Source organism: Monomorium pharaonis, chromosome 1 (assembly GCF_013373865.1).
Source record: "Monomorium pharaonis isolate MP-MQ-018 chromosome 1, ASM1337386v2, whole genome shotgun sequence".
In the NCBI taxonomy this organism is placed as follows: domain Eukaryota; kingdom Metazoa; phylum Arthropoda; class Insecta; order Hymenoptera; family Formicidae; genus Monomorium; species Monomorium pharaonis.
The window spans coordinates 25,281,228-25,307,015 of NC_050467.1; the positions used below are offsets into that span (position 1 = coordinate 25,281,228).

General features: G+C 39.5%; 2 protein-coding genes across 8 annotated transcripts in view; one reads left to right on the forward strand and one right to left on the reverse strand.

The window, feature by feature from the left end:
- LOC105831760 (exosome complex component CSL4) overlaps positions 1-25,788 on the forward strand; it is a 197,024-nt gene that overhangs the window by 138,119 nt on the left and 33,117 nt on the right. For 4 of the 7 annotated variants that reach the window (XM_036283682.1, XM_036283670.1, XM_036283674.1 and 1 more), the window contains one exon: positions 23,344-23,459. The exons of 2 other annotated variants lie outside the window; for them this stretch is intronic. The gene's annotated coding sequence lies outside the window, so the exon portion shown is untranslated. The remainder of the gene's footprint in view (positions 1-23,343; positions 23,460-25,788) is intronic. One more of the 7 variants, XM_036283679.1, reaches the window with a different exon arrangement.
- Positions 1-25,788, reverse strand: part of LOC105831757 (homeotic protein empty spiracles) — a 39,416-nt gene that overhangs the window by 7,925 nt on the left and 5,703 nt on the right. Inside the window, exon 2 of the mRNA XM_012672133.3 lies at positions 12,918-13,090. Within this exon, the coding sequence (XP_012527587.1) occupies positions 12,918-13,090 (173 nt within the window). The remainder of the gene's footprint in view (positions 1-12,917; positions 13,091-25,788) is intronic.

Here is a 25,788-nt window from a genome sequence, read left to right on the forward strand (position 1 = left end):
GAACCGCCGTGTAATATGTACACGGGCGAGCCCTCAAATAAAATCTCCAGCTGGATAGCAACCAATCGCCAGCGCGAGAGCTAGTCGCTCCCTAATCCCCCGGGGGCTCGGCGGTCACGCTCGAAACATTATTTTTAATCCCCCGTACGGTCGCGACAATCCGCCGCCCCTCGCTATTGCGCGAGACGCGTCGGGCTAAATAAACCTGGCGATATTATTTTTCAATCGTCGCGAGCGCGTACACATCGTGCGGGCGCCCGAGCGAGCGAGCGAGCGAGAGAGAAAAAGAGAGAGAAACAGAATGGGAGTGCCTACAGGAAGGGGGCAGAGGCATGTCCTGACGGACCCTCCGATTCCACGGGCTACGTCCTGGAAAATACAAAAGCGCGCACGCGCTCGCCCCGCGCGCACGAAAAAGCCATCGCGGACGCGCGCACGTAGGTACGTGCGTATACGTAGGTGTGGATTACAGGATGAAGAGAGCGGCGCGTGTTTTGTTAGGACGAAATTGAGCGTGATCTCGCGCGAGGGGACGCCAATTTCCTCGGATATGCGCTTTCTCCGTCCGCCATATTTGCAGAGCGCGAGTTTCCTTTTTTTCCTTCTCTTTTTTGTCGCGCACCATTGCTGCTGCGTTTAAACTTTTAGGGGGTAATCGTGTCGACTGTGAGCAAAAGTAGGAAATATAAAAGAGTATCTTATTGCACACGATTGTACTTTTATTGGGAGAGGCGTCATGTGTGTCAAAATTCTAACTCGAAGGATCAACTTCTGGGAGCTTTATTCAACGATGCATTTTAGAAATGAATGAGTTGAAGTTTCTAAAAGAATCGTTCAACGTCAAATGTCGTCTAAATCTATCATTAAAATAAATTAGCAAAAATATTTTTTAATTTTCTTCTATAAGCTTAGATAAATACTTAAAGCTAATGAGTAAATATCGATAATGTAACATTGTAGTCTTAAACGTGTAATAGAATAATATAATAATAATAAAAAATAAAATAGTTTAATTATAAAATAATATCGTCAAAATATTATTATGATTTTAAACGTAATGTTATTTTTTATGGCGTTACAAGGAAAGTATTAATCGATAATATCTAAAATGTATAAGCAGAGGCAACTCCGATTTTAATAACGATCGGTCGACTTCGCGTCGGCTCGTGGAAACGACGGTACGCACGAAGTCGGCGACACGCATGACAGTGACATGCCGGGATCGTGACGAGAAAACCAAGGAGGTCTCCATCCTGCCTTCATCCAGTTTTAGAAGAGGCGACGAGAGCGAGAGAATCGATACCGAGCATCGACGACTATCGTTTACGCCAATCGTTCGACTCGGTGCCATTCGCATTTCGGAATCCTTTGAGCATTTGATCCTTTGCGTGTCCCGCCATATACGACACGCGATTTAAGTTGCAAACGTCCTTTTCGGGAGACGTGCGAAAGATAAGGTAAGATATAGAACGTGTATCGCGCGATAAAAGTATCTACATATGAAGTAATTATTTTAACAATTTTATATACAGAAAGAACACACTGAGAAAAAAATGTTATTAATTTGATTAAATTTTTTAACTTGATTAAATTTCTTCAGTTCAAATGCATTTATGCATTTAACTTAAATACATAAAATACTTGAACTTTAATTTAACTATTTATATATTTGACTGAAATACATAAATAGTGAATTGAAGAAATTTAATCAAGTTGAAAAATTTACTCAAATTAACAACTTTTTTTCTCAGTGCATGTAAATCATAAATGTACCTTGTAATAAAATTTAAATGAAAACTATAACTTTAATAAAAATATTTATATAAAAAAAATACATATATAAAATGTGACCACACAGAGAGAAAGATGTCTTTAGATTTAATAAACAGTTTTGTTCGACCATCCCAAAGCATATATTTCTTTGTTTTTAATAAATTTTATATGGATTTCTTTAGCTTTAATAAAATTTATTAATATGTTTTGGAACAATTGAACAAAACTATTTAATAAATCTAAAGAAATCTTTTTCTCTGTGCACATATATTTTTGTTTTCTTGTATGATCTCTGTTTGAATATATAGGAAAAATAAGGAAAGTTAAATATAATTGCTGAAAAAATACATAAATTTATATATAAATATAATAATTGAAAGTATACAATTATATAAATAATTATATATTGTACATTGTGGAATCTAATCGCCATACTTTTTGTAAAAAAGTTCAGCGATGCGAAATCAACCGATGATTATTTCTAATTTTATTTCAATTGTTCTTATTTTTCTTCTAGAACAGAGATTATACACAAGAGAAAGAAAACATATTTTATATATAATTATATAGATGTATACACATTTACATATGTTTTTTACATGAAAAATGTTCTACCAGATAGAAGCATAATTTGATGAGAGATATGAATGTTGAGATCGTTGAAGTCACCATCGCTTACCACTCTCAATCGCTTTCTTATATATAATTATTATTAATTTATGATATGCGCCTAGACAAAGTTATAAAGGAATATTTATACCAGGGAAAGCATTCGCAGCAATTGCTCGGATAATAAAATAATGCCGACGTGAAACGGCTAACAGATTTCCCCTATCGTCCTTAGATTCCCATTAAATTAAACGTCAGCTTACGTCGATATATTACAGGTTTCGCGATCTAAATATCGTTCGAGGCGTTGATATCAGATCGAAACGACGGGGCAAGCGGTGTTGCGCGTTCGACGGCGGCGACGCGAGAGATCGTCTCATAATTCGTAGAAATTAATTGATAAATAACCAGGCGACCGTGAAATATATGGCCGCGCGCAATTAGGCGAGCGATAAGTCGCACCGTGGGGGCACCGTCGGGCAACATCGCGTCTCTTAAAGGCTTAAATTAATGGGACTCTAAATTTCCTCATTTTAATTAGCCATTGTTCGGCCCGATAGGCCGGCGGTGTAACGGCCGCGTAAAAATACGGGGATAAGCGGCGCAATATCGCCGGCGTAATTTTATTCTCGCGCCGGGGCGACGATAACGAGAGAGGCCTGGTAACTGGCCGGCCGGCCATTCGAGCGGCCCGATTCGATTTAAATGGCTGTCGATAGTTGTCGATTAAACGCGGCGCGCCGATTACGGCTGATAATGTTTGTTTGGTGGCTATCTCGACAGCGCCGACAGCGTCGGTGATCGTGCGCGGCTTACGGCGTGACAGCACGCTGCGCCTGCGAGGCGAGAGATGCGTCTCTGAAATTATCGCCCGCGTTCCGGCGTAAGTATCGCGAATACAGAGTTGCCATCGTTGCATACTTGACCGATGGCAATTTACGAGGTGAGATAACGCTCGTCACGAAATTTCGACGTCGCTGCGATCTTCGAAGTGGAGGAAGGAGAGGAACACACGTTTCTCTTTTTAATTATAACCCTGGGCGATATCACCGCCCTGCGCGACACAGGACACACTGTAACATGATACTCGAACGTTTTACGGGTTTCGCGCGTCGATTCGAGTACCCGGGGACACGGGAACGATACGTTCTAGTTCCGTTTTCGTCCTTAATACCGATAAATCGCTCGCGTACCGTTACGCCTCTCGAAATCCTCCGCATACTTTCCGCGACGACGTGCCCGACGCGATAACGAAAAGGAAGGCGGAGAGTGAGGCGATATGTAATAATACATAACACGTGGCCGTTATATTCCCCAGACGACGACGGAGCCCGGTCGGCCCGATCGACAAGGGCGTATTACGCCCGTCGCGGACAGTAATGGAGGGAGTTTTGCATATTATGCAGGCCGCGTGCGGATTCTCTATGCATAATGAGACGTGTCGTCGTCGGACTAACAATAAAGCGCGCCCCGTCATTCGATATATATTTGGCTCTTCTTCCTCTGGCGTTTTAATACCGCGAAGAAATATGCTCTAAGGGTGACCTCTCGATTAAATACGAATCTCAATTTTTACTGAATATACACGTACCGTCAATTATTATTATTGTTGTTATCGTTTCTCCATGCGATTGGTTTCCGTGCCGTGGGAGAAATTTATTTACTTTTTATAAGAAATTTATCGCGAGCCCGTTACATTCGAGAAAACGATCTACCCGCGTCGGTTTCGCCGCCGCCGCCGCTTATTGTAAAGACACTTTCCTGAAATTTTATTCGCGGAAGACAGTTCTTCGTCACAGCCGTGCGTTTTTTAGCTCGTTCCGCGATACAGCCACTTGCGATTTCGCGCACGCGAATTTTACAGCGCGCCTCGCCGAGGATTCATTTGCCTCTAACGCGAGATTGATAATAACAACGCATTCTCTTAGATCGCGTCGGGATAAGATCGGCCGAGCCATAAATTCGTTCTAAGGACATATTTACGAGTGCGCGATTGAAAATTACGCTCTTTGCGGAAGCGAGAAAAGAGAAGGAGACGAGCGTGCTGTCAGTTTTTTCCTTGGCCTTCATCGAATGATCAAGTAATCGAGCGGAAAATAGGGTAGGAAAAATGAAAAAAAAAAAAAAAGGGAGAAACCAACACTGAATTGCGCTTTCTACACGCGCTTTTCATTTGCGTTATATGGTCCGCGCTAAAAGGATTGTTAACGGGACGACGTAGCGATCGCGCCCACCAACACGCGGATGTCGATGCAAATTACTCCGGCAGTATACAGCGCGGCATGCTAATAACGTCTGAGTATCACTGGGCATTTGCGTCGCGGAAATATACGGCGCTATTTATTTTCCCCGGCGGCTCTGTTCGACGAGTCAACAGGGTAGCGAGAATACTTGTTCTACTCTACTTTGTCCTCCCCACCTTCTCAAGTTGATAACGAAAATGTTACATACTATACTTTGTTAGTGGTAAATTCAAGGAAAGAGAATAGATTGGATGATTCAGCGGAACAATAGCTTGCAGGTTTAACATTTATAAAAAGATTTAATAGCGATTATCAAGAAATTATGCCTGAAAGCGTTAAATAATTGGTTCGATCAATTAATTTTTTGCTACAATAAAAATTTCTATAAATTTTATGTTATATTAAATTCTAACAATTGTTTCATTACAGCTATAAAAAGATATACCAGTATGTGTTAAATAGATTTGTTATAATCGCTAATTTAATTTATTTAACTATAAAACTTTCGTATGTTATGGCTATAGATCTGTTGACTCAGTGAAGTTGACAGTAAAGTTCTTAGTTGTTTTATAACAAATCTTTTTTTCTTATGCCCTTGTAAAGATTAAAAACTATCCTCGTCAGCCTCGATGCACTTCCATTCTGTCACTGGTTAGAGCTAATGTAAACGTTTTAAAGAAGGCAACTATATTAAAAATGCAAATAAATATCTTCCTTATTTTCATTTTTTTTTAAATTTCTTGTTCTTTACTTACAAACCAAATTTTTTTTTCTTTATTTCCAATATTGTTACTTCTCACATTATTGATTTTTTTCTCTTGAATAACACTGTATATTATGCAAAAGTACTTAAAAATCAAGCTACAGATCTGCTGAGTAAACGCTTCGTTAAAGAGCGCGTATTTCTGCTTTTACGATATACGAGCAAGGACTCTCGGAACCTCCACGACGTGAAGGAATAGAGAGACGACGTATTCGCGCTTTTACACGGCAATTAACTCGTTATTAGGTAGTTTGGAGACCACGAAACGATTTCGCTATTTCAAAAACTTAGCACGTTGACCATCGACGACTTTTCGTTAAGACGCGAAGAAGCGTTCTCTTCCCCGTTCACCGGACGCGTTGATAAGGAGCAATTAAAGTCATGATTTACAGGCTTGACTTGCCGTTCGCCGAGCTACGACGATTATTTTGTAAACGACGAACGACCGGTGCCGCGACACACCGTCTGATTTATCGTTGACCTTCTTTCCGCGCCACATGTCCAATGCGTCGTTAATTATCGCCGTTAATAATACCCTCCGCGCCCACAGAGCGAGTAACGATGGTGTAACGATCCTTTCCAGGGAGGACACTTACGTTCCTCCTCGCAGAAAAATACGACACGATGTGTTTCGCGTGTGCGCGAAACGTTAGCGACGTTTATTTATCGACGGCTCGAGCGCGCACGTGGATTTCCCGTCCAAACAATGCTGCGTTGAAAGTAACGAGGTATACGCGATATTCTCGATGGGTATGTAGCGACGGGCACAAGGTAAACTTTCGTATAAATTACTTAAGAAAATATTGCGTAACGTAACGGGGTGACTATGTGTGTGTAGGCGATAACGGGAAAGGGATATCGCCTATTAATCTATATCTCGCTATTGATTGTCGTAGATGAACTCCTCGATTTGACGTCATTAATCATGGAACGATCCCGTCGATCGTTCCTGAAGATAATTAATTTGGATTATAGATCGTTCAATTACGATTGACAATAGAAGGCGCCGTTGAATCGTGAATTTTCGGGCGGGGAGGGCACCGACGTAATTAATGTAATACGCCAAGTTAGCCGCGCGAGTATGAGCGATCGTTAACTGAATCAACGGGAGACCGATGAGTTGATTGGCATCAATTTCCCGCGATAGCGCAATCGTCCGTGTAAGTATGGCTCTTCCACGCACAGCCGCCGATACTCTAATGCGGCCGCTCATTAAGCGCGAGAGCGTGTGCGAGAGAAAATGAGTCAAGCAAATGCCTCGATCGCATTCTTGCTGCAGCGAAGGGCGGTTACTTCTCAAGTAGATTCCCACGAAATTCCCTTTTCAAAGGGCTTAACACCACGTGAATAACGTGACTTTACGAGGAACATGGAAAAACATAACTAAATGATGAAAGTCACCAAGGTGATTAAGGAACGCCGTCAAACTCTCCGATAAACATTTCCTGCTGACAAAAATATATGTGCCTGACAAAGACAATCGTCGAGAAAAATCGAGTCGAGTTAATGGCGAGATTAATGATCCGGATGAGTCTTAAATAGAGTCCGCGTTTCTTTTCGCCGTTTCGCATACCGATGAGGCAATCGCGATAATTAATCACCGTTTCATCGGCGAGGGATGATAAATCCGCGGAGACTCGATTCCGACGATAGGCCGCGCGCATGATTAACGCCAGCGTCGCCATAATAACGGCGTCGCCATAATCGAAGACGATAAATTAATAACGAGCCATCGACGGATCCCACGAAAAATGCGACGTGCTTTCCCTAATAAATTCTCGCGAACGATAATTAACGTCATGCACGGACATTATTGCAAATACAGAGAAAGCCGAGGCTGGCGAGAGTCGCGAATATTGTGCCGCGATAATTGCGCTTGTTAATAAACAAAATCTGTCCTTTAATTCTTACGAAAGAAAGAGAAAGAGGAAAGTATAGGTATGAAGAACAAGTTTTCTCGCGGATAATAATAAAAAGATAAAGCGCAAATCAAAGGGAGGGGAGGGGGTGGTCCTGTGACACGTTGCCACCATTACAGATATTATAAGCTCGAGGAAGATGCTAGGATAAGAAATTAAGTATCCTAGCAGCACTTCCCAACGGGAAGAAAATGCGTGAAAAATGCACGTCTATCATGCATCTGCCCGATAATGTTCACATTTGACGTCGATCTTTAATTTGCATCCTTTGTTCCGCTCGATATCCCCTTCTCAATGTCTTCGATAGCTCAACGCAATTACGCTCGCTGCATGCCGCTTAACTGCTAATTGCGGCGCGCAAAACGCGCTCACGTGGCTGTAAAAGTGTGCCCTCCTCTTACGCCGTTCACGTCATACACCTAATTCAGCAATACCGATTGCGGGCGATTTATCTCGGCCTCTTGTAATAGAAAAACAGGTACATTACATTCACAGATGTAATATATTCTATTTAGATGATATTAATATTATGTATACATGTACAATTCAAAATCGTAATCGGAAGAACTTGGACTTGGAAGAATTTTAGTATAATTATAGTAAATTTTACTAATTTACATAGTTTAAAAAATTTAGTTTTTTAACACAAAATTTTCTACACTGGAAAACAAAATACAAAATGTTTTTTTACATGTTTTTGAGTTCTATAAGAAATTGATCTCGGTAGAATGCTTATTACATTATTCTATTACACATAGAATGTAATGTATATAAAATATATTACGTTCTGCATAAAATGACATACAATTTTTTATTATACGTATCGCATATATACGACGTAATGCATAAGGTCACATTTTTACGTCGATGAATTTCGATATTTTCCTCTGACGTTTAATTCGGGCCCCGATTGATCGGCCCGTTCGTCTCGTTCGCAAGTGGTCCCCTGGGCGACTGCAGTTATGCAAATCGAGATGATACACCATTAGCGGAGGTATCCCTCCAGCGCGCGTCCTTCTCCGCGGAAGCCAATCAGCGTCGCGAGAGGTGCGTAATTAGCAGTTACATTATATCCTTCGGCTTTCGTGCGTACGCACGCACACACGTTACGCGCGTCCAGGTCACACCGAGAAGTCAGGAGGTGCGCGTGCATGTATACACGTAAGTGCGCAACACACGCCGCCCGGTTGTTCTCGCGCTTGTTAAGATTCATAAGGCGAACGCGCGTTACACGCGACCCGGTGGCCCTCATTAGAGCTCTAATTGCGTGCGATTATCCCGGCAATTACCCAGCGAATACATTACGCGAGTCGCCGAATCGCGATCACGCGGGCGTCGTCGTCGCGCGGAGTCCGCGTTTCGTAATCTCGCTCTCGTGCTCGAGGGCATGTGGGCTCGACTAATCTGAAACCGCGCGCATATGCACAGCTCGACTTTGTACACAGAAGCGTGCGTTCAAACTCTAATATTGCAACACACAAATTGACCTTTCGATTTAATTAATAAGAAGAAAAAAAAACAGTCTAGGTTTCTCTCGATCGTCTGTACAAGCCTTGACCGGGAAAGGAGTAAGGATGCTTTTTGCTTTTCGATCTTTTCGCATTATCACGATAGATAAGAGGCCGCAAATGGATTCACGCCTGGGGATCTCTCGAACACCTTAATTCGCTGCCGTTCGTGCCGTGCTTGATGTGTAGGCAGCTTTAACACGCGCCGACGCGGCGCGCGTGCAACGTGCGCGAAAACTTTGTTGGCCGATAATCCGCGGGGCCCCGGAGTCACGCGAGGAGGCCTCGTCGGAATTCCACACGTGGATATATTCGCGCCTTATTAACGACGTGCCGTCGTCGCGCCGCCGGGACGACGACGCGATCCACGAGGGCAGCACGTAATAAAGTACAGTTAACAGTCTCTCTCTCTCTCTCTCGCTCTTTCTTGCCGGTTCTCGGCGATGTCTTCTTAAGCGAATCTCACCACGGGGAGACGTTGACGTAGGAAAGAGAAATGTGTAGCGACGGAGAGAAAAAGAGAGAGAGAGAGAGAAAGAGAAAGATTGTCGAACCGGAGGCGTGCGCGTTTGCCTAGAAGCGTGGAATTCCATCGACCGGCGCTCACGCCTTGTTAACGTGACGCCCACAGCGGAGTAAACGCTCCGCTAGCGGAAAAAATGCCGCAACTACTTATCCCCGCGCGATCGTACCCTCTCATGCGAAACGTTACTTAACGACAAAGTCGACACGGCACCAATGGCGTTATTATTTATTCTTTATATACTTGGCATTATTACTCGTTAACAACCGCGAACGTTTTCTTCGCACGCCGATGTTTAATGACAAAGTTGAGAAGAATTATATGTAATTGTTCATTCGGATAATTACACGGTCGTATATAATTATCGAGATGCAAATATAAAAATAATGTACGGTACACATAAACGTGCGTGTAGAAAAATGAATACGTTAAATTGGTAGAAGCGATTACGTGATGAGTTGACCTCTTTTTGTTCTTTTTTCCTTTTTATTTTTTTTATTTTTTAAGGGGAAACAAAAGCACGATGGCAGTCGTATAAATTTTTCATGTAGTACGGCTTATCTTATTCACGATGCAAAAAACGATTTGCATTACCAAGTGGTTACAACTTTTCGAGTAGCGCAACTGTGTCATTTATCTATACACCTTCTCTACATTATACTTGCTTTTCTTTGAACAACATTGATCCTAACTGTGGGAAATGTCAAGAATATTTTATTCAAATTTATCATCTAGAGAAGGCATCTTTAATGTTCTTAATATACAACATTTTGCAAAATTAAGTACATAGTAGCAACTACATTCATATTTAATATATAAATATGACTTTATTGAGTAATATACATTTTATTAATCACTTTATTTCTAATGCATAGTGTTACATTATATAATATATATTGTATATTAAATAGTATATATAAAATTAATTGTTTACAAAGTAAAATTTGCGTAAAACTGCGCAATGCACATTCTTAATATTGTACACCGGAAGAAAAAATAGTTACAGTAACTTAGAATGTCACTATAATTCATAATAATTTTTTAATTCAATTAATTTTTATAGTTATTTAACAATATAAATAATAGTTTGTTTAAACTATATTAAAGTTTTCATAATTATAATATTAATCTATGCAACTTGAAGTTGCCAATAATAATTAAGTTGTACTGTAAAATAATCACTATAAAATTTTACTACAAGCATTTTGTTATTATCAATATTTATAGTAATAATTACTATAAAAATGATATTTCTGGTTAGAATTATTTTACTACACAATTATAATTGTACATATTACATACTTTTCTTCAGTGTGAAATAAATTTTACACAATTTTCACCGTAACTCTGTCCGCACGTCACTCGAATTTCCCGACACTAACAAAGCGCGCGATAGCACACGCAAGAAGAGAAATGTCGTCTAACTGTGCGTGTTTGCACGGCTGTATATTTTCTACGCGAGATAGCTCCGCGATGCTCCCAACGAGAGCAGAGGGAGGTGAAGAAGGACAATGTGCACAGGAAAGGACGAAGAGCAGAACGCGAAGGCAGAAGCCTGTTCTCTGGAACATCCCGGCGGCGGTCCAAGATGGCGTCCACGCTCGGTGGTTTCCCGTTTACTCCTTCTCTCGATCTCCTTCTCTCCCGGCTTAATTCCCGATAGCGTCGACCCTTACCATCTTGCCCTTTTTTGGTTACGCGTTACGCCCATGGAATACGTAACGCGCGCGGTGATATACGCACGTAGAACGCATCTGGAGCGCGCCATGCCCGGACTTTACGTTCGCCTTCGCTCATGTACGCGTGCGTGAGTGACTGCGTACCGCGTGAATGCGTATGTGCGTAAGTGCATGCGTGCGTGCATGCGTGTACGTAACGGTATCGAGCACCACCGAAAGACATGCACGGCCACCCCTCGGTCACGGATTAGCATATCAATCCCCTCGTTATATGACCCCGTTGGTCTCTCTCTCTCTCTCTCTCTCTCTCTCTCGTTCTCATTCGCACTCTCTTTCTCTTTCTCCCCTGTCTCTCGATCCGCGCCATTAACACTTCTCGCGAGTACATAGCCATTGTTACAATTGCGAACTCTACTTGATATTTCTGTTCAGATTATAGATGGTTACAGTTAGGTAATTTTGACACGTGAATTTTGGTCAACTGAAAATTTTGGATTAGCTCCGTCTATTACATCCGAGCTCTCCTCGACGCGACGTTCAGATTCTAATTGCAGATTGTTGATAAATGAAGATTGAGCTTAATGTTTAAGAGAGAGAAAAGCGACTCTATAGCGACGTTAACGAGAGATTAATGTAAGCCTTACGTCCGACGATAATAAATATCAATACCGCTAATAAATATCGTCGACGGATTGCATTAATCTATTGCATCTGGTTATATATGATTGCCGTATTATATCACTACTGCATTAATGTAAAAATACGATATTAGCTGACATATACGTTAATGGATAATGGAGTTTTTGCGTATAAACCTTGTGGTCAAATTAGTTGGTCAATACAGTTGGCAATCTCTCTCTCTCTCTCTCTCTCTCTCTCTCTATTTCTTGCTTTCTCTAATACGTTAGAGATTAAGACATCGAAAAATAATGCTATTAAAAAATAGGACACGACTCATTAAAGACTTCCTGTTCTTCATATCTGTCTCAAAATAATGACACACTGAAATTTGCAAATCTTTATGTCGAGCAGTAGTTTTTGAGATATGTGAGATCTTAGAGATCTCGCTCATTTTATGTTTAGACATTACTTGTCACTGATACTATCGCACACGCGACTCAGGTGACTATTTAAACGTGATATAATTAGCCAGTTTTAAACTCTCGAAATACAGCTTGAAATAAAAATTTGCAGATTTTTTTACTTTGAAACACCTCATACAATACATATGTAAGAAAAAAATGTTCTTCTTGCATGTCTCGTCAAGTGTCAGGAGTATTATATTATCGTGATGGTAATATCTTTTTTATGAATCAAGAGTATATTACGGGTGAGCAAAGTGCAAATGAGACGATTATTACTGACTGCGAAACGAGCAGAGAAAACAATGAAGATCGCCGCGTCACGCGAATGCATCTCCAGACGAGACTGCGATTCTTCTCACGGCGCGATCCTTGTAAGAAATATCAATCTTGCTTAACGCGTCTCGAGAATGCTAATGTCAAGTCGCCACTGACATTGCTTTATTAATTCTGTATATCATTTGCATCGCGCGTACCACTCTCGGCAACTATAGAAAATGCTCGTACATCAGATAATCTAATTATCATACTGAATCAAACGATTAAATTTATTAATTGTAATTCTAAATCTTATTAAATATTTAATTTATTGATACTAATAAGATACTCGATATTACTTGGAACTCTTCATCATGCGAATGGCGAATAATAATAGTAATTACCATTATATAATTGACTCATTAAAATATAATAGAAGCAATTCCAATTTTATAATGAATTCCAGAGTTTTACTGAAAACTATTATATGTAAGATGATTCATATTAATCCGTCTTTGTGTGACTAAATTAACAATCGCGTTGAGTTGTCCTATGCTTACCTGCGTTTCGGTTAATGATAACGCCTGCGCCAACTGTTTCCTCTCTGCGCCGACGACGTAGTGATTTTTCTCGAAGGCGTGTTCCAGCTTGAGCAGCTGACTCGGACTGAAAGCTGTCCTTATTCTTTTCGGTTTCCTGAAGGGTTGAAGTAAGAAACCGGGTATATCGGGACCTGAGACGAACAAATTTAACAAAATTAAAAACTTTAGGAAATTTCAAGAAACTTAAAAATTTTGTTCCAAGTTATTTAGATTTTTAATCCAGGATTATTTCAATAAGACCTGGTTATATTATCGCGGTATCATTTTTACAGAAATTTAAAAGATAAGATGAAAACGCAGTAAAAAGAGGAAAGGAAAAAAAAGAAGGCGGAGATTATCGCCGAGCTATCATTAAGAAGGAAGGTAAATGTTGAATCTAAATAATGAATCAGCGATATGAATCGACGTTGGTAAGAACGCGTAATTCACCGCCGACAAATTAAAATGGTAATTTAATTATACAAGGAGCCGCCCGCATAAAGTTTCAGACGGTTCGGACGCGATTAGCCGGTTAGCATGAGCGAATAGGGGAGCGGAGGCCGCGCGCGATTTATTAACGATTAATTAATTGTTAAGTGCCACGACGTCATCCGGCTAGTGTCCGTGCGCGCCTCATAGAGCCTCGCCTTGAAAATAAATAATCGACACGCAAGCCACGAATTCGTTCACGAACTGGCGGGACCGTGCGTGCCAGCGGGGAGGAAGGAAAACCACCTACTCGTGGCGGCAGCGGCGGTGGCGGAGAGAAGGTGAACAGAGCCAGGAACTCGGGGCCAGGTAATTGAGTATTCTACCACGAAAGAGCCATGTCGATCGGCCGATAGCCACGTCTGCCGGAAGTCACCCGAGATGCTTTAGCGGAAAGCGCGAGACGATAAATCGCCACGTCGCCCGTACGGTTTCCCTCCGGCGCGTGACTATACTTCGCGACTGTGTGTTATACCGAGTGTTAATCCGATTCTCAGCAATCACTCTTTGAAATCGTTGCGGTGATATCACGGGAATAGGAAATCGAACCGCTAGAAAGTCCGCTGGAAACGATGAAAGTCTGACTGTAAGGTTTGGCGTTTGCGTTCGCAGATTCAAAAAGAATTTCATATACGGAAAGAACAGTTTCTGTTAAAATATCTAAAAACTTTGCTGGACCTGAAAATGATTTTATTACCATTAAAATAATTATGTGGTATGTTCAAGTTGGTTACTAGAATGTCAAGATTTTTTTACAGCAGAGTGCTTTGATATTAAAATGATGATAGCCTAAAATGACATTTAATAACATTTTATTTATATTAAAATAGTGTTAAATACTTTTGTTAATCCGTCACTTTGCACCAAAAAAATGTTTTATTGATATAGACAGATGTCACAACCAAAATATCGCTAATTTTTCTACTAGAATTCTGACATATAGAATTTGTAAATTCTGCTTCAGTTAGGTTGATTAAATGCAATACATATGCATGTTATTGTTATGTCATATTATGTCATAGAACAAAATGTTAAAAACTTAAAAGTTAAATAAAGTTCTTAATTTTGTGATAAATAATTTTATTTGACGTAAGAAAAATATGAAAAACATTCTAGAGTTAAAAATCCTTCATAATTATTTTGATCCAAATTTTTGTCCAACAAAATCATTTTCAGATTTGCATCTATATAACTAAATTTTTTAGAGCAAAATCGTTTTTATATATGATTACGCATAATAATTTTATGCGACGTATACGGAAATTGAGCGCGAAGCTGAAAAGTCCTCGTGTAATCCGGAAGAAACGTAACAAAATTCCGAACTTCTCTCTCTATCCTTTCCCCGTGACGATCTCCGACATCAATTAGCATTTGCATGCGCCTTCCGTGTTATTATTCATTGCGGTTTCTAAATTATAGCGTCAGCGCGCAAAGTGATCTAAATAAGTCACGCGCAGTAGGTTACAGCTAGTAACCGGTATAACGTACACGCGACCAGCCGCAACGGTGAATCGTATCATTTGCATTGCGAAAAATTTATCCGTTAGGATCTTTGCGGCTGAAACTGACAAGTTAATAGTTCGATAGTACGGCGACTGCTATATCCTCTAGCCATCTGTACGTTTCCCATATTTTTTTGCCGGTGGATTCTCAATTGCGGCATTAGAACTAACAAAGTGATCGGGAAGTAGGTTAAACGCATCGACCGATAGTATCGCGATCGACCGCCGAATCATTACATTTAACGCTATCGATACTCGAGCACCACCTGCGATTTTGGGTAATGAATAGGTATCTTGGATAGCCGGATAGAGATTCATACCGACAGCATTAATCTCATTTGCATCCCATCGCGAAAGAAATTCACCGTGTAATCTTCGTGGATGATTTTATAGGCCTATCATTCCAGGTGGCCTTCCGTCATGATGGCATATAAGTCACATTTTCCTTATTTCAAGAAAGAAAAGATTCGCGCGAGAAGAAGGTGGTTAAATCCGTATTTGAATCACTCGTTTTTATTATCCCGTTTCTTCTTGGTTGGTTGAACGAAGAGATATGAACATTTTCAATAAAATTAATTGAATGACATGCCTCTTCGAGTATAATGTGACGTTATATCGTTGTTTTTTGCTCGTCTCGCGTTGTCACTCATCGGAATCGCGAAGCGGGCGTCTTAATGAACACGTCACGCGTACACGGACGTGTATTGGTTAAATAGCACGCGCTTCCACATGTGAGCGCATTCTTGTGAATCGTGCGGCGAAGGTTGATCCTTGGATCAAAGCATCTCGCATGCGAATAGACGCGTTAATCAGACGCGCTATACCGAGGTGATGATAACATAGTCGTCTCCATCTAATCCGACGTAATTCGCGTAATCCACATAAATCCTGGCGAATGAACTTGAAGAAATGCACCATCATACATAAGTGCTTTTTTAGCTATTTATACAGTAATATTCATGTGTAGATATTTATATGTATATAATATTATTGTAATAATCGTATTGAAGAATAAAATATGTATAATTTTTATTTATTTTTACACTTGTTGATACACACGTTGCAGCAGAAATCTTGACAGCTTTGTACAATTCTTTATGCATCAAAAGAGAAAAGTTTGGTATTTATTGACGAGAATTGAATGTTACAATAATTATGAGAGCCTCCAATTTTGTAATAATAACATATAATGTATTACATGTACAAAAATGATTGCAATTATTTTAATTTACATATAATAATTACCAAAAGTGATTATCATAGCAATAATAATTATTAAAATAAAGTTCCAAGCCATAATATTTTAAACATTCAGTTGTAATTTGCAAATATTAAATATTTTTCTGTCTATGCGTTTTTTGTGATTACAAAATTTATGATTCTGTTTATTGGCAACAAAAATTGTTATTTAAAAAAAAAATACATTTTAGTTACAATCTATTCGTTAAATCTCGCACTTGTGATACATATGTATGATGCAATTCTTTTCTGTTATTTTACACAACGGAGAGTAAACTCAGATAAATGTAAATTACATCGCATTACACGAGCGGGCGGTTCTCTGCAGGTATACACGACCGGCGCTAATTACAGCGACGGAATAAAGGATCATTAGCGGCGCACCCGTGCGTGAAGCGATCGCTATTTATGTGGGTAATGAATAGTAATGCGATGACTCTTATACGGCGACTGTATGTGCTCGGCCGCGATTTTGAATGCGTGACATACGTTGCATACCGCGACTGTGGTCCGCAGCTGTGAGGTAACAATCGCGTTTCGCCAATAATTAATTAGCCGGCGGGACGGTCTAGAATTACGCTGAACGACGCGACAAAAGTGCATGCAATACAAAGCGCGCAAATATGATAAATAATTGTACTCGCCCTTTTGTAACTCGCGATCAACATAGCGAGCATCAGAATGCCCGAAAGTGGCGAATTGTTATCCATACTGAAGGAACGCAGCCTGCGTATTTCAGCCATTGCAATTTAATTACACACATATTATGTACTTAATTTTCCATTATTATCTTCAATTCTTTTGAGATATCCTAAAACGAGCTAAAACAGAAAATTGCGATCGCCGGGAGGATCTCGTAATCCGAAATGCGATCTTCACTAGGACGGGCGACGCGCGATCGATCCGCGATCCCTATCGATCCCGTGGCGGGATCGCGAACGGGCGCTTGGTCGTTAGCGGTTCCCTAGGAACTTCCTAGACATCGCCTCGAGCGACACGCTTAACTCGTCCATACGGCGCGTTGGGATAGCGGAGGAAGAGGAGCAGGAGGAAAAGACAGAGAAGAAGAAGAGAAGGAAACCACGACAACAACGAAGAGGCGAGTCGGATGGCCTGTAATTACGGGAAGCTTGTGCTGCGGCTTTCGCAGCTGAGACGCCCAGAGCGACTCGAAATTACTCAAAAATAAGACCAAATGGTAAACGTATCAAATTATATCTCTCCCGCGCCTTCCCTCCGCCGAGCTTTCCCCTTTTTCTCTGTCTTTCTCTCTCCTTCTCTCCGTCTCGCATTTCGCCAGTAAAAACCGCTCCCGTGTGCTCGGCGCATCGCACTAATGCGTTTTTAATTGTCGCTAAGCGTGCAACGAGACGTCGACGTTCACGCACGAAACAGGTGAAAATGCAAATAAGGGAAGGTGGATGCGCCGGCGTTTGGTAGGCTTGAGCCTCGTCTTCCGAAGGTGGTGGCGTTCTTCCTCGACTATTAAAAAGCGCGACATAAAATTTGAAAGAAAAGATCGCAGACGCGAATGAAAATAACGTGAGGAAAAATGGTCAATATCACCCCCTCGTTTCTAAATCTTTCTTCCTTATCGGAAGTCAAAGGTCCATAAATCGCAGCGGAATTACGGCGTGATAGCACGGAATTTTACTGATTGCTCGACTTTATTATTTCTCGCGGCTATCGTAATTTCAGCGTGGCGACCGTCGAACTTTTTCACGGAAGTAATTTCATCACGTATCTGAAATAATTAACTGTAACGCTATTAATTATTCGAGACCGATCTGTTTAATTCCGTTTGCCCTCGGATAATTTCAAGCTGCGGCAACCGACCGTAAATATAGCGAGTCGAGGATTGCGCGGAATGAGGAGTTAATCTCATAACGGCAGGTTAATTGAAAGTTGGGCCAATAGAAGTTAGTTCAAGGTGCGGATAGCACCTTGTATCTTCTAGAGTCGCGATAAAATACCTCCACGCCTGACGCAAATCTTTACGAATCTTGACGCACAAATTTACATAAAAAGAAACTTATACAAATAGCATTGCGGAATTAATGCATATGCATAATTACAATGGAAGACGCGTGCGAAAACGGCTCTCATCATCTAATAACCTTATAAAAAAAGTGATTAATAGACATGATAACAGTTTATAACCGCTTCGTCACGTCTACTTCCGACTATTAGGTAATACCCATTAATTAAGCTTTACATAATAGTTACGACAACGTGTCGCCTTAAGTATCCTCGTCATAATAATAATAATTCGTGAGATCAAGGGCGCACCGAGGAATCTATCATGCGAGTTAATAAAGCATTCGACTCGCGCGGCAATTACGAAACGACACCTTCCGGTCGGCGAGCCGGAGCGGAGCCGTTCAACGATTTTTAACGGCTCGCGATCGATCGAACGGACAAACGGTGCGGCGACGCGGTCCTTTGATTTCGCTACCGGCAATTTGCGAGCGGAATAGAAATGACGCGAGGAAATCCTATTTCCCCCGCGACAAAAGGGGTGATTGGCACGTCTCGTAGCCGTAAAGTCCGCCTCGGTGCAAGCGCGGCCGCGACAGCTTTTACGAGGGCGACTATTTAAAGCATAATCGAATCCGCTAATGGCGATTATTAGCGCCAACGCCTTGCACGTGCGGTGTTTCGCGCCTCGAGTTGACGATCCCGTGGAATTCGAGGCTACGAGACGTGACGAAATATGTCTAAAATTTGTAGTCCAATAAAAGATTTAAAATTCTATGCCGCTAAATATAAAAAAAAAGATCGTATGCGAAATTTAAAATATTAGGTACTTTTATGTAACATTTTGAAAACAAAGATATATGTGCATATGTGTTTGTGAGAGCATACATGGAAAAAATGAAAAATTCTTTGACCACTTCGGTCGCCCTCCGTAGAGATGCTCATGATACAGTTATTACACGCGCAGAAATCGTAAATAAGCGCCCCAACTGTTTTGCACTTTTGCACGCCGTTTTTGCAATCGCTGTAGTCACGTAAAGAAAAGGACGATAATCACCGAAATATTTACATACGCGCTGCGTCGTAACAGCTCGTGTCCATATTCACGAAGGTTTTTCGCGAACTGTCATGTACTTGCGTAAAACCGCCTCGGTTTACCGATATATCATGGACCGCGCGATTACGCAGATATCGGCACGATAATGCGAACAACAACCTGCTCTCTAACCCGCGCCGTAAAGCGCGTAGGCGCAATCATTTGAAATGTAAATAGCGTCCATAACTTCCTGGATATCGGCACAGCAACAAGCGTGAGTTATAATGTATCTAAAAATAATGTTACAATTTAAACGCAATATCTTCCATCGCAAGTCAACTAAGTCGCGATTATGATTAATCGTGCAATTAAATTGGCTGATAGTTTTTCTTTCTATCCTTTTTGCATATATTAATTCTATATCACGAATGTTAAGGCGATCTAAGAGCAAACTGTTTTTCATTTCTTAAATCTGGATTATTATTGACCATACGAACGTAATAATATTAAGTAAATTATTGAAACCGCAATTCAAAATAATTTTGGTATATTTAAGAAAAATAATATTATAAATGGCAACTGGAAAAAAAGGTATTATTTTATAACCGCTATTATTGAAATTAATTTATAGTTATCATTTTATAATGTATAGATAAATGAAATAAATTACTATGCTGTAGAAAAAAACTGTAGTTTATTAACGCAGTATGAAAGAAATACACATTTATAAATTTGTAAAAAATATAAAAATGTAATTGGCGGATTGCTTAGTAATATGAACTTTCGAAGCTATAACTATTTAAACTTTCATGATAAATAATTTTCACAAATTATTAAATATATTCTTGTTAATATTTAAAATTATAATTTCTTTCATGGTTATCCAAATTTTCTGAGCATTTATCACTGAGCGGGATCCAATTAGTCATTCCCAACTATTAATAATATGCATTTTTATAAAAATTCATAATTACATATTTTCTTTTTACAATATGTGTTAATAAAAATGATTACTCTCTTCTACAGTCAGTTTATTCTTATTATCAGTAATGCGAAAAAAAATGTACATTTAATTCATTTCTTATTTATTGCAAAATTATAATGATTTAGTTTCAGCAACTTTGCCATTGTTCTGTTAACATTAATAGAAGAGAAAAGAGAAAAATATAAATGTAAAAAATATTAAAATTCTAAATAAATTGCATGCACTAATACTGTGCACTTTCTTTGTTGATAGAATTATGAACAAAATAAGAAGGTGAAAATCTTGTTACATTTTTTCTTATGTAGCTGGAGACCAAATTTGAAGAAAATCGTATTTTGCGTTTAGGCGTGAGGCGCAAAAAAACGATAAAAATTAATTTAAAAAATATTTATAACAATTAGAAAAATGCACGTCCTCTCACGAATGATCGATCAGTCGATTGTCCGTTCTGGAAAGATATTTCCAGCCAAATTTTAAGGAAATCGTACTGTGCGTTTAGGCGTGAGGTGCACATAACGATAAGAATTAATTAAAAAAATGTTTATAACAATTAGAAAAATGCACGTCCTCTCGCGAATGATCGATCAGTCGATTGTCCGTTCTGGAAAGATATTTCCAGCCAAATTTTAAGGAAATCGTATTGTGCGTTTAGGCGTGAGATGCACAAGACGTTAAGAATTAATTAAATAAATATTTATAACAATTAGAAAAATGCACGTCCTCTCGCCAATGATTGATCAGTTGATTGTCCATTCTGGAAAGATATTTCCAGCCAATTTTGAAGGAAATCGTACTGTGCGTTTAGGCGTGAGGTGCACAAGACGATAAGAATTAATTAAATAAATATTTATAACAATTAGAAAAATGCACGTCCTTTTGCAATGATCGATCAGTCGATTGTATGTTCTGGAAAGATATTTCCAGCCAAATTTGAAGGAAATCGTATTTTGCGTTTAGGCGTGAGGCGCAAAAAATGATAAGAATTAATTAAAAAAATATTTATAATTAGGAAAATGCACGTCCTCTTGCGAATGATCGATTATGTATTATAATAATGAAATGCTTTGCAAATTTTTCAAAGTTTGTTAAAAATCTCATAACCAGGTAATTTTTAACGTTTGTTTTAATGGTGTCCCCTGGAAACACCTATATGACGTTCGACCCTGGCCGTTCGGCGTTTGGCTGCTGCCTTTGGCTGCTAGCTTCAGCTATATTTTTTTTATGTATATATAATTTTAAAGTATATTAATATAAATTATACATTTATCTCAATTATTCTGAGAGTGAGTTGCGATTTAAATAAGTACCTACAATTTTACTTTTATAAATCAGCGACAGTCTAAGTTTAAAAACTCTTAAATCAATGAATTGGAAAGAAATTAAAAAAAAAAGTTTCCAAATTATTGGTAGTCAACGTAAAATAAGATTTGGATATAATCACTGAAATAAACACTCAAGTATGAAAGGGTTAAAGCAAACAGGAATTAGATATTTCCGCTTGGCCGGCCACCGAAAACCAGTTGACCCTGGCGTATGCACAATAACAATAAACGGTGTCGGTAAGTGAATGATTACTCGTTAATTACACAGCAGCAAAGTATACGTACGGGCGTTCGCCCCGAGCCCGCTCGATACCGGATATCAGCGATTTCTCGCGCGAGCAACCGGCCGGTGCGAAAAATCGCAAGAGGCGCGCGCCAAGCAGATTGTTGACAATGGTATCGCATTTCCGCGACTAAGAACTAACCATTGATTAAAGATCGTTAGTCAGAAACGGCATTTAGACATCCGCGAGAAATCGCGGGATCTCGAGAGAGTCGCAGAAATCTGTCATTATTTAACGTTCAGGTACACTCTTGGGCTATCTTGTCGCTCGCATTAGCCCGCGCGTTCGTGATAACGTTCAATTAAGCCCGCGGAGTTGCAAATGAAAATGATCCGGCGTCATTTCACAAACGAGTCAGAGATTTACTTCTCTACGCCGCGAAATACTATTACTCGTGTTGCCTCCGTCGCGCAACTCTGCCTATACTTTCTACAATAAAAACGCTCGATGTTACACGTCATTACACCGCCGCCGGCTGCGAGCATAAAATTTCTGTTATTAATCACAGGATAAAGAGAATTTAATATTTATTACAATTACAAGAGGACCTTGTATTAACGCCGAACGATATTCCCGCGTACCAACGTATCTCGGAAACATTCCCCAGGTATTAATTGTGATTGCGCAAAAAGTTCATTAAACTAGATTTATATTCTTTCGTGCTGAAATATAACTCGCGTTATTATATCGTATACGCCACGGACAACACTGGTAGCCGCGGGGAATATGCAATCACCGTCACCGGCCTCCAATTTATTTGCGTACACTCTCATTGAGAGATACGCAATGCATAGGTAGTCCGATCACCTGCGCATTCATAATCGCATTCCCGCATGAAAAATCGACGACGAAGCGTCGGTGTGCATTACCATTGCGAAAATATTCAAATGCCCTGCGTGTCCGATGGCAGCTAAACTAAAAATAGCGCGTCGATTAGAATACTCTCGTTTCAGACGACCAAAAACTGGTTGTTACAGTTATATACAATTGATCGGTCAAGCGTTACGGCTCTCCGAGTGACGGATTAAATGAAGAAGAAGTTTAACCGACGATATGGTTACGTTCTATAATGGAAATATGACAAATCACTTATTAATCAATAATCTAAATTAAATATTAAGAGAGAGAGAGAGAGAAAGAGAAAGAGAGAGAGAGAGAGAGAGAGATGAGCTAAATATTACATTATATAATAGAGATATTCTTTCATTTACGATGAGGTTACGTTTCAAAACTTCGATCGTAAATCTAATTGGTCGTAAATCGCGAATAACATTTATATTTTATTTAGATATAAAATATTATTTTTGCACAATAATTAATTTGCACAATAATTATTACTGAAAACGATTATAAATCTTTATTTAAAGACAAAACAATTTTTTTAAAGATATAATTTCTAATATAACATTTGCTATTATAAAATTAATATTTAAATTAAACATTGCTTAGCTTAAACAGTGATTAAGAAAGAACATTTTTTAATAATATAACTTATAATATATTGTAAAATTAATATTTAATTTAAATTACGTTAACAAGTGGTTAATTATAATTTACTAATTTATTTTTAGCTAGTTGGATGCCATAAGTTCAAAAAATCAAGGAACTTACAAGTGTAGAGACACTTTATATGATATAATCAGATAAGGATGTATGGACATATAGAGAAAAACTGAAACAGTAAGACGTAAGTAGTAAAGAAATCGACAATTTTTATTTGCTTCTATTATTGCTTCTATTATTGCTGTTTATATTATCGTCTTATGTTCTCGGCCGTTTACTATCCATTGTAAGTTTTATTGCTTATGTATGTTTTATGCGAGTATGTGTTATGTGTTATGTTATATGATCCTAAATGTTACATGTTCTTTTTGAAAAAAAAACAAGTTACACAAAAGAAAAATAAGACGATAATAGAAAAGGCGATCATTTACATGACGCTTTACGAAAAGGGATCGAAGGAAACTAGCCATTGTCGATCCGGTTTGGACGTCCCGTAGCGAGGGACGTTATGAGAATATATATAAATGGCGTTTTAATACTGATTAAGTCGTTATTGAGTTTGTCGATCGCTTTCTGGCTAAAAGGCGGTACTTTTGTACGTTACACGCTTGTCAGTTAGGCGAAAGTTATTTGCGCTAAGTGTGTATCTACAGAAATATATTTTTGAGAAGAAAAGGACACTGTGAAAATCAAAGAAGTTTAAGCTAACGTAAAAGTTAATGACCCTAGGTAATAGACTGAAAGATGGTACAGTTCCAAGAAAATTTTGCTACATAAATAACTAAGGATTGAAACTTCTTGTCGCCAGTAGTAAATAATAAGAGAATGTTTATCGTTGACAACAACTGGTTAGATTTTAATAAAATTTTGTTAGTGTTGTCGACGATAAGCATTCTCTTATTGCTACATAAAGTTATCATACCAGAAAAACAATTTATTATTATTAATTTTAGAAATAATTATGCCCGACGCTTTATAAATGTTACCTGTTTCTTACATTAGTTTCAACGAGTGCAATTTTGCAAAAATATATTTGTAAGTAGAGTAAGACGTATGTCTGAAGTTTTTTTCAGCATACTCACTCAATTACTGTGCATTAATACCATATATATATATATCATTTTAGTAATCTGCATTTGCATGGGAGCGAAATTGCACAACACTGTTAGCCGTAATGACAGATCCAGATACACACGCATCGATCCTTTCCGCGAACGTTCTCTCCACTGCGAGAACAACTTTTTCTCTCTCTCTCTCTCTCTCTTTCTCTCTCTCTATCTTTTTCTCTCCTAAGCACGGCGTATATTACAAGCGTAACCACACAGTCCCATCTTTCGTATCTCTCGCAAATAAAAACGAGGGGAGGAAAAACGCAGGCTACTTAATAAGGCCACTAAAGCCTCAGAGATCAATCTCGAGAATAGCCGCGCCGCGAGTGGCTTCTCTCCCGCTAATACGAGTACTTTCCGCGAGCGTATTGTGCTGCGGCGCGCGCTGTGGTATCCAACACGCTACACGCAAATCCGCGTACGTATTTACAGTCACGTCTGTCCATCCATCCTGAGCCCGCGCGGATCTTCATTACAGGTAATTAGAGCCGCGTCGCGGTCGCTCCAGTGATCCATTCCCGGTCATTAAGACGTCCCGCGAGTCGAATTTTCAAAAGCGAGCACGGGAAAAACGCGCCGAGCGCAATTTGCCGTCGGTGGTGATTAGTTCTTAGGCAAGAGGATGGAGATGCGATTAAAATAGCACGAAAAAGTATGAAGATTTCCTCGCGACAGCCCCGCGACGAAGAAAAAAGTACCGAGGCTCATGGAACCTTTCTCGTACGAGAAACGAGGAGTCGCTTCCTTCGACCGTGCGCGCGATGCGAAATCTTCGTCTGCAAAAGGTTTTTGCTAACCGATGTTTAGCGTCGAGCGCTATCAAACAGGATTTGCAATCGCGCGATTTGCCGGCTTAAACGCACCGTTAAACATAGCATTGTTTTCGCATCGCCGGCGATTAGACTCCTCTCAAGGATGAGAGGCTGCCTGTTATCTGGAAAATCTCGGATGTAATTGCAACGGTAATACCCGCCGGCGACGATAGCGGAATGTTCTCTACCGTATTTAGCGATTGATTGGGTAAACGGAGATTGAAAATGAACTGTGAATTAACTGCGAATTAACTGAGATTACATATTACATCATGGTTTGAAAAAAAATCGTTGCTCTTTAAGTACTTATGAGAAACGTTTCTTCAATCTTTTCTTGGTATAAAACACTTTGTTCACCGTAAGTAGGGAATTAAAGTGATGCTGATTTAGCAATAAGATTTCTGACTACTACTTTTGTACATAAAATGCCAAACAGTTTAAGCTTAAAATTGCTTAAAAAATCGTTTAAAATAAATTAGTAAATAAGATGTAAGATTAACACATTTGGCGTCGCGTTGGTCAATTTAGTTACTATTATGGAATTAAATATTTAAGCAATTAAATGATAAATTTTTTTTATTTTGTGGCAAAT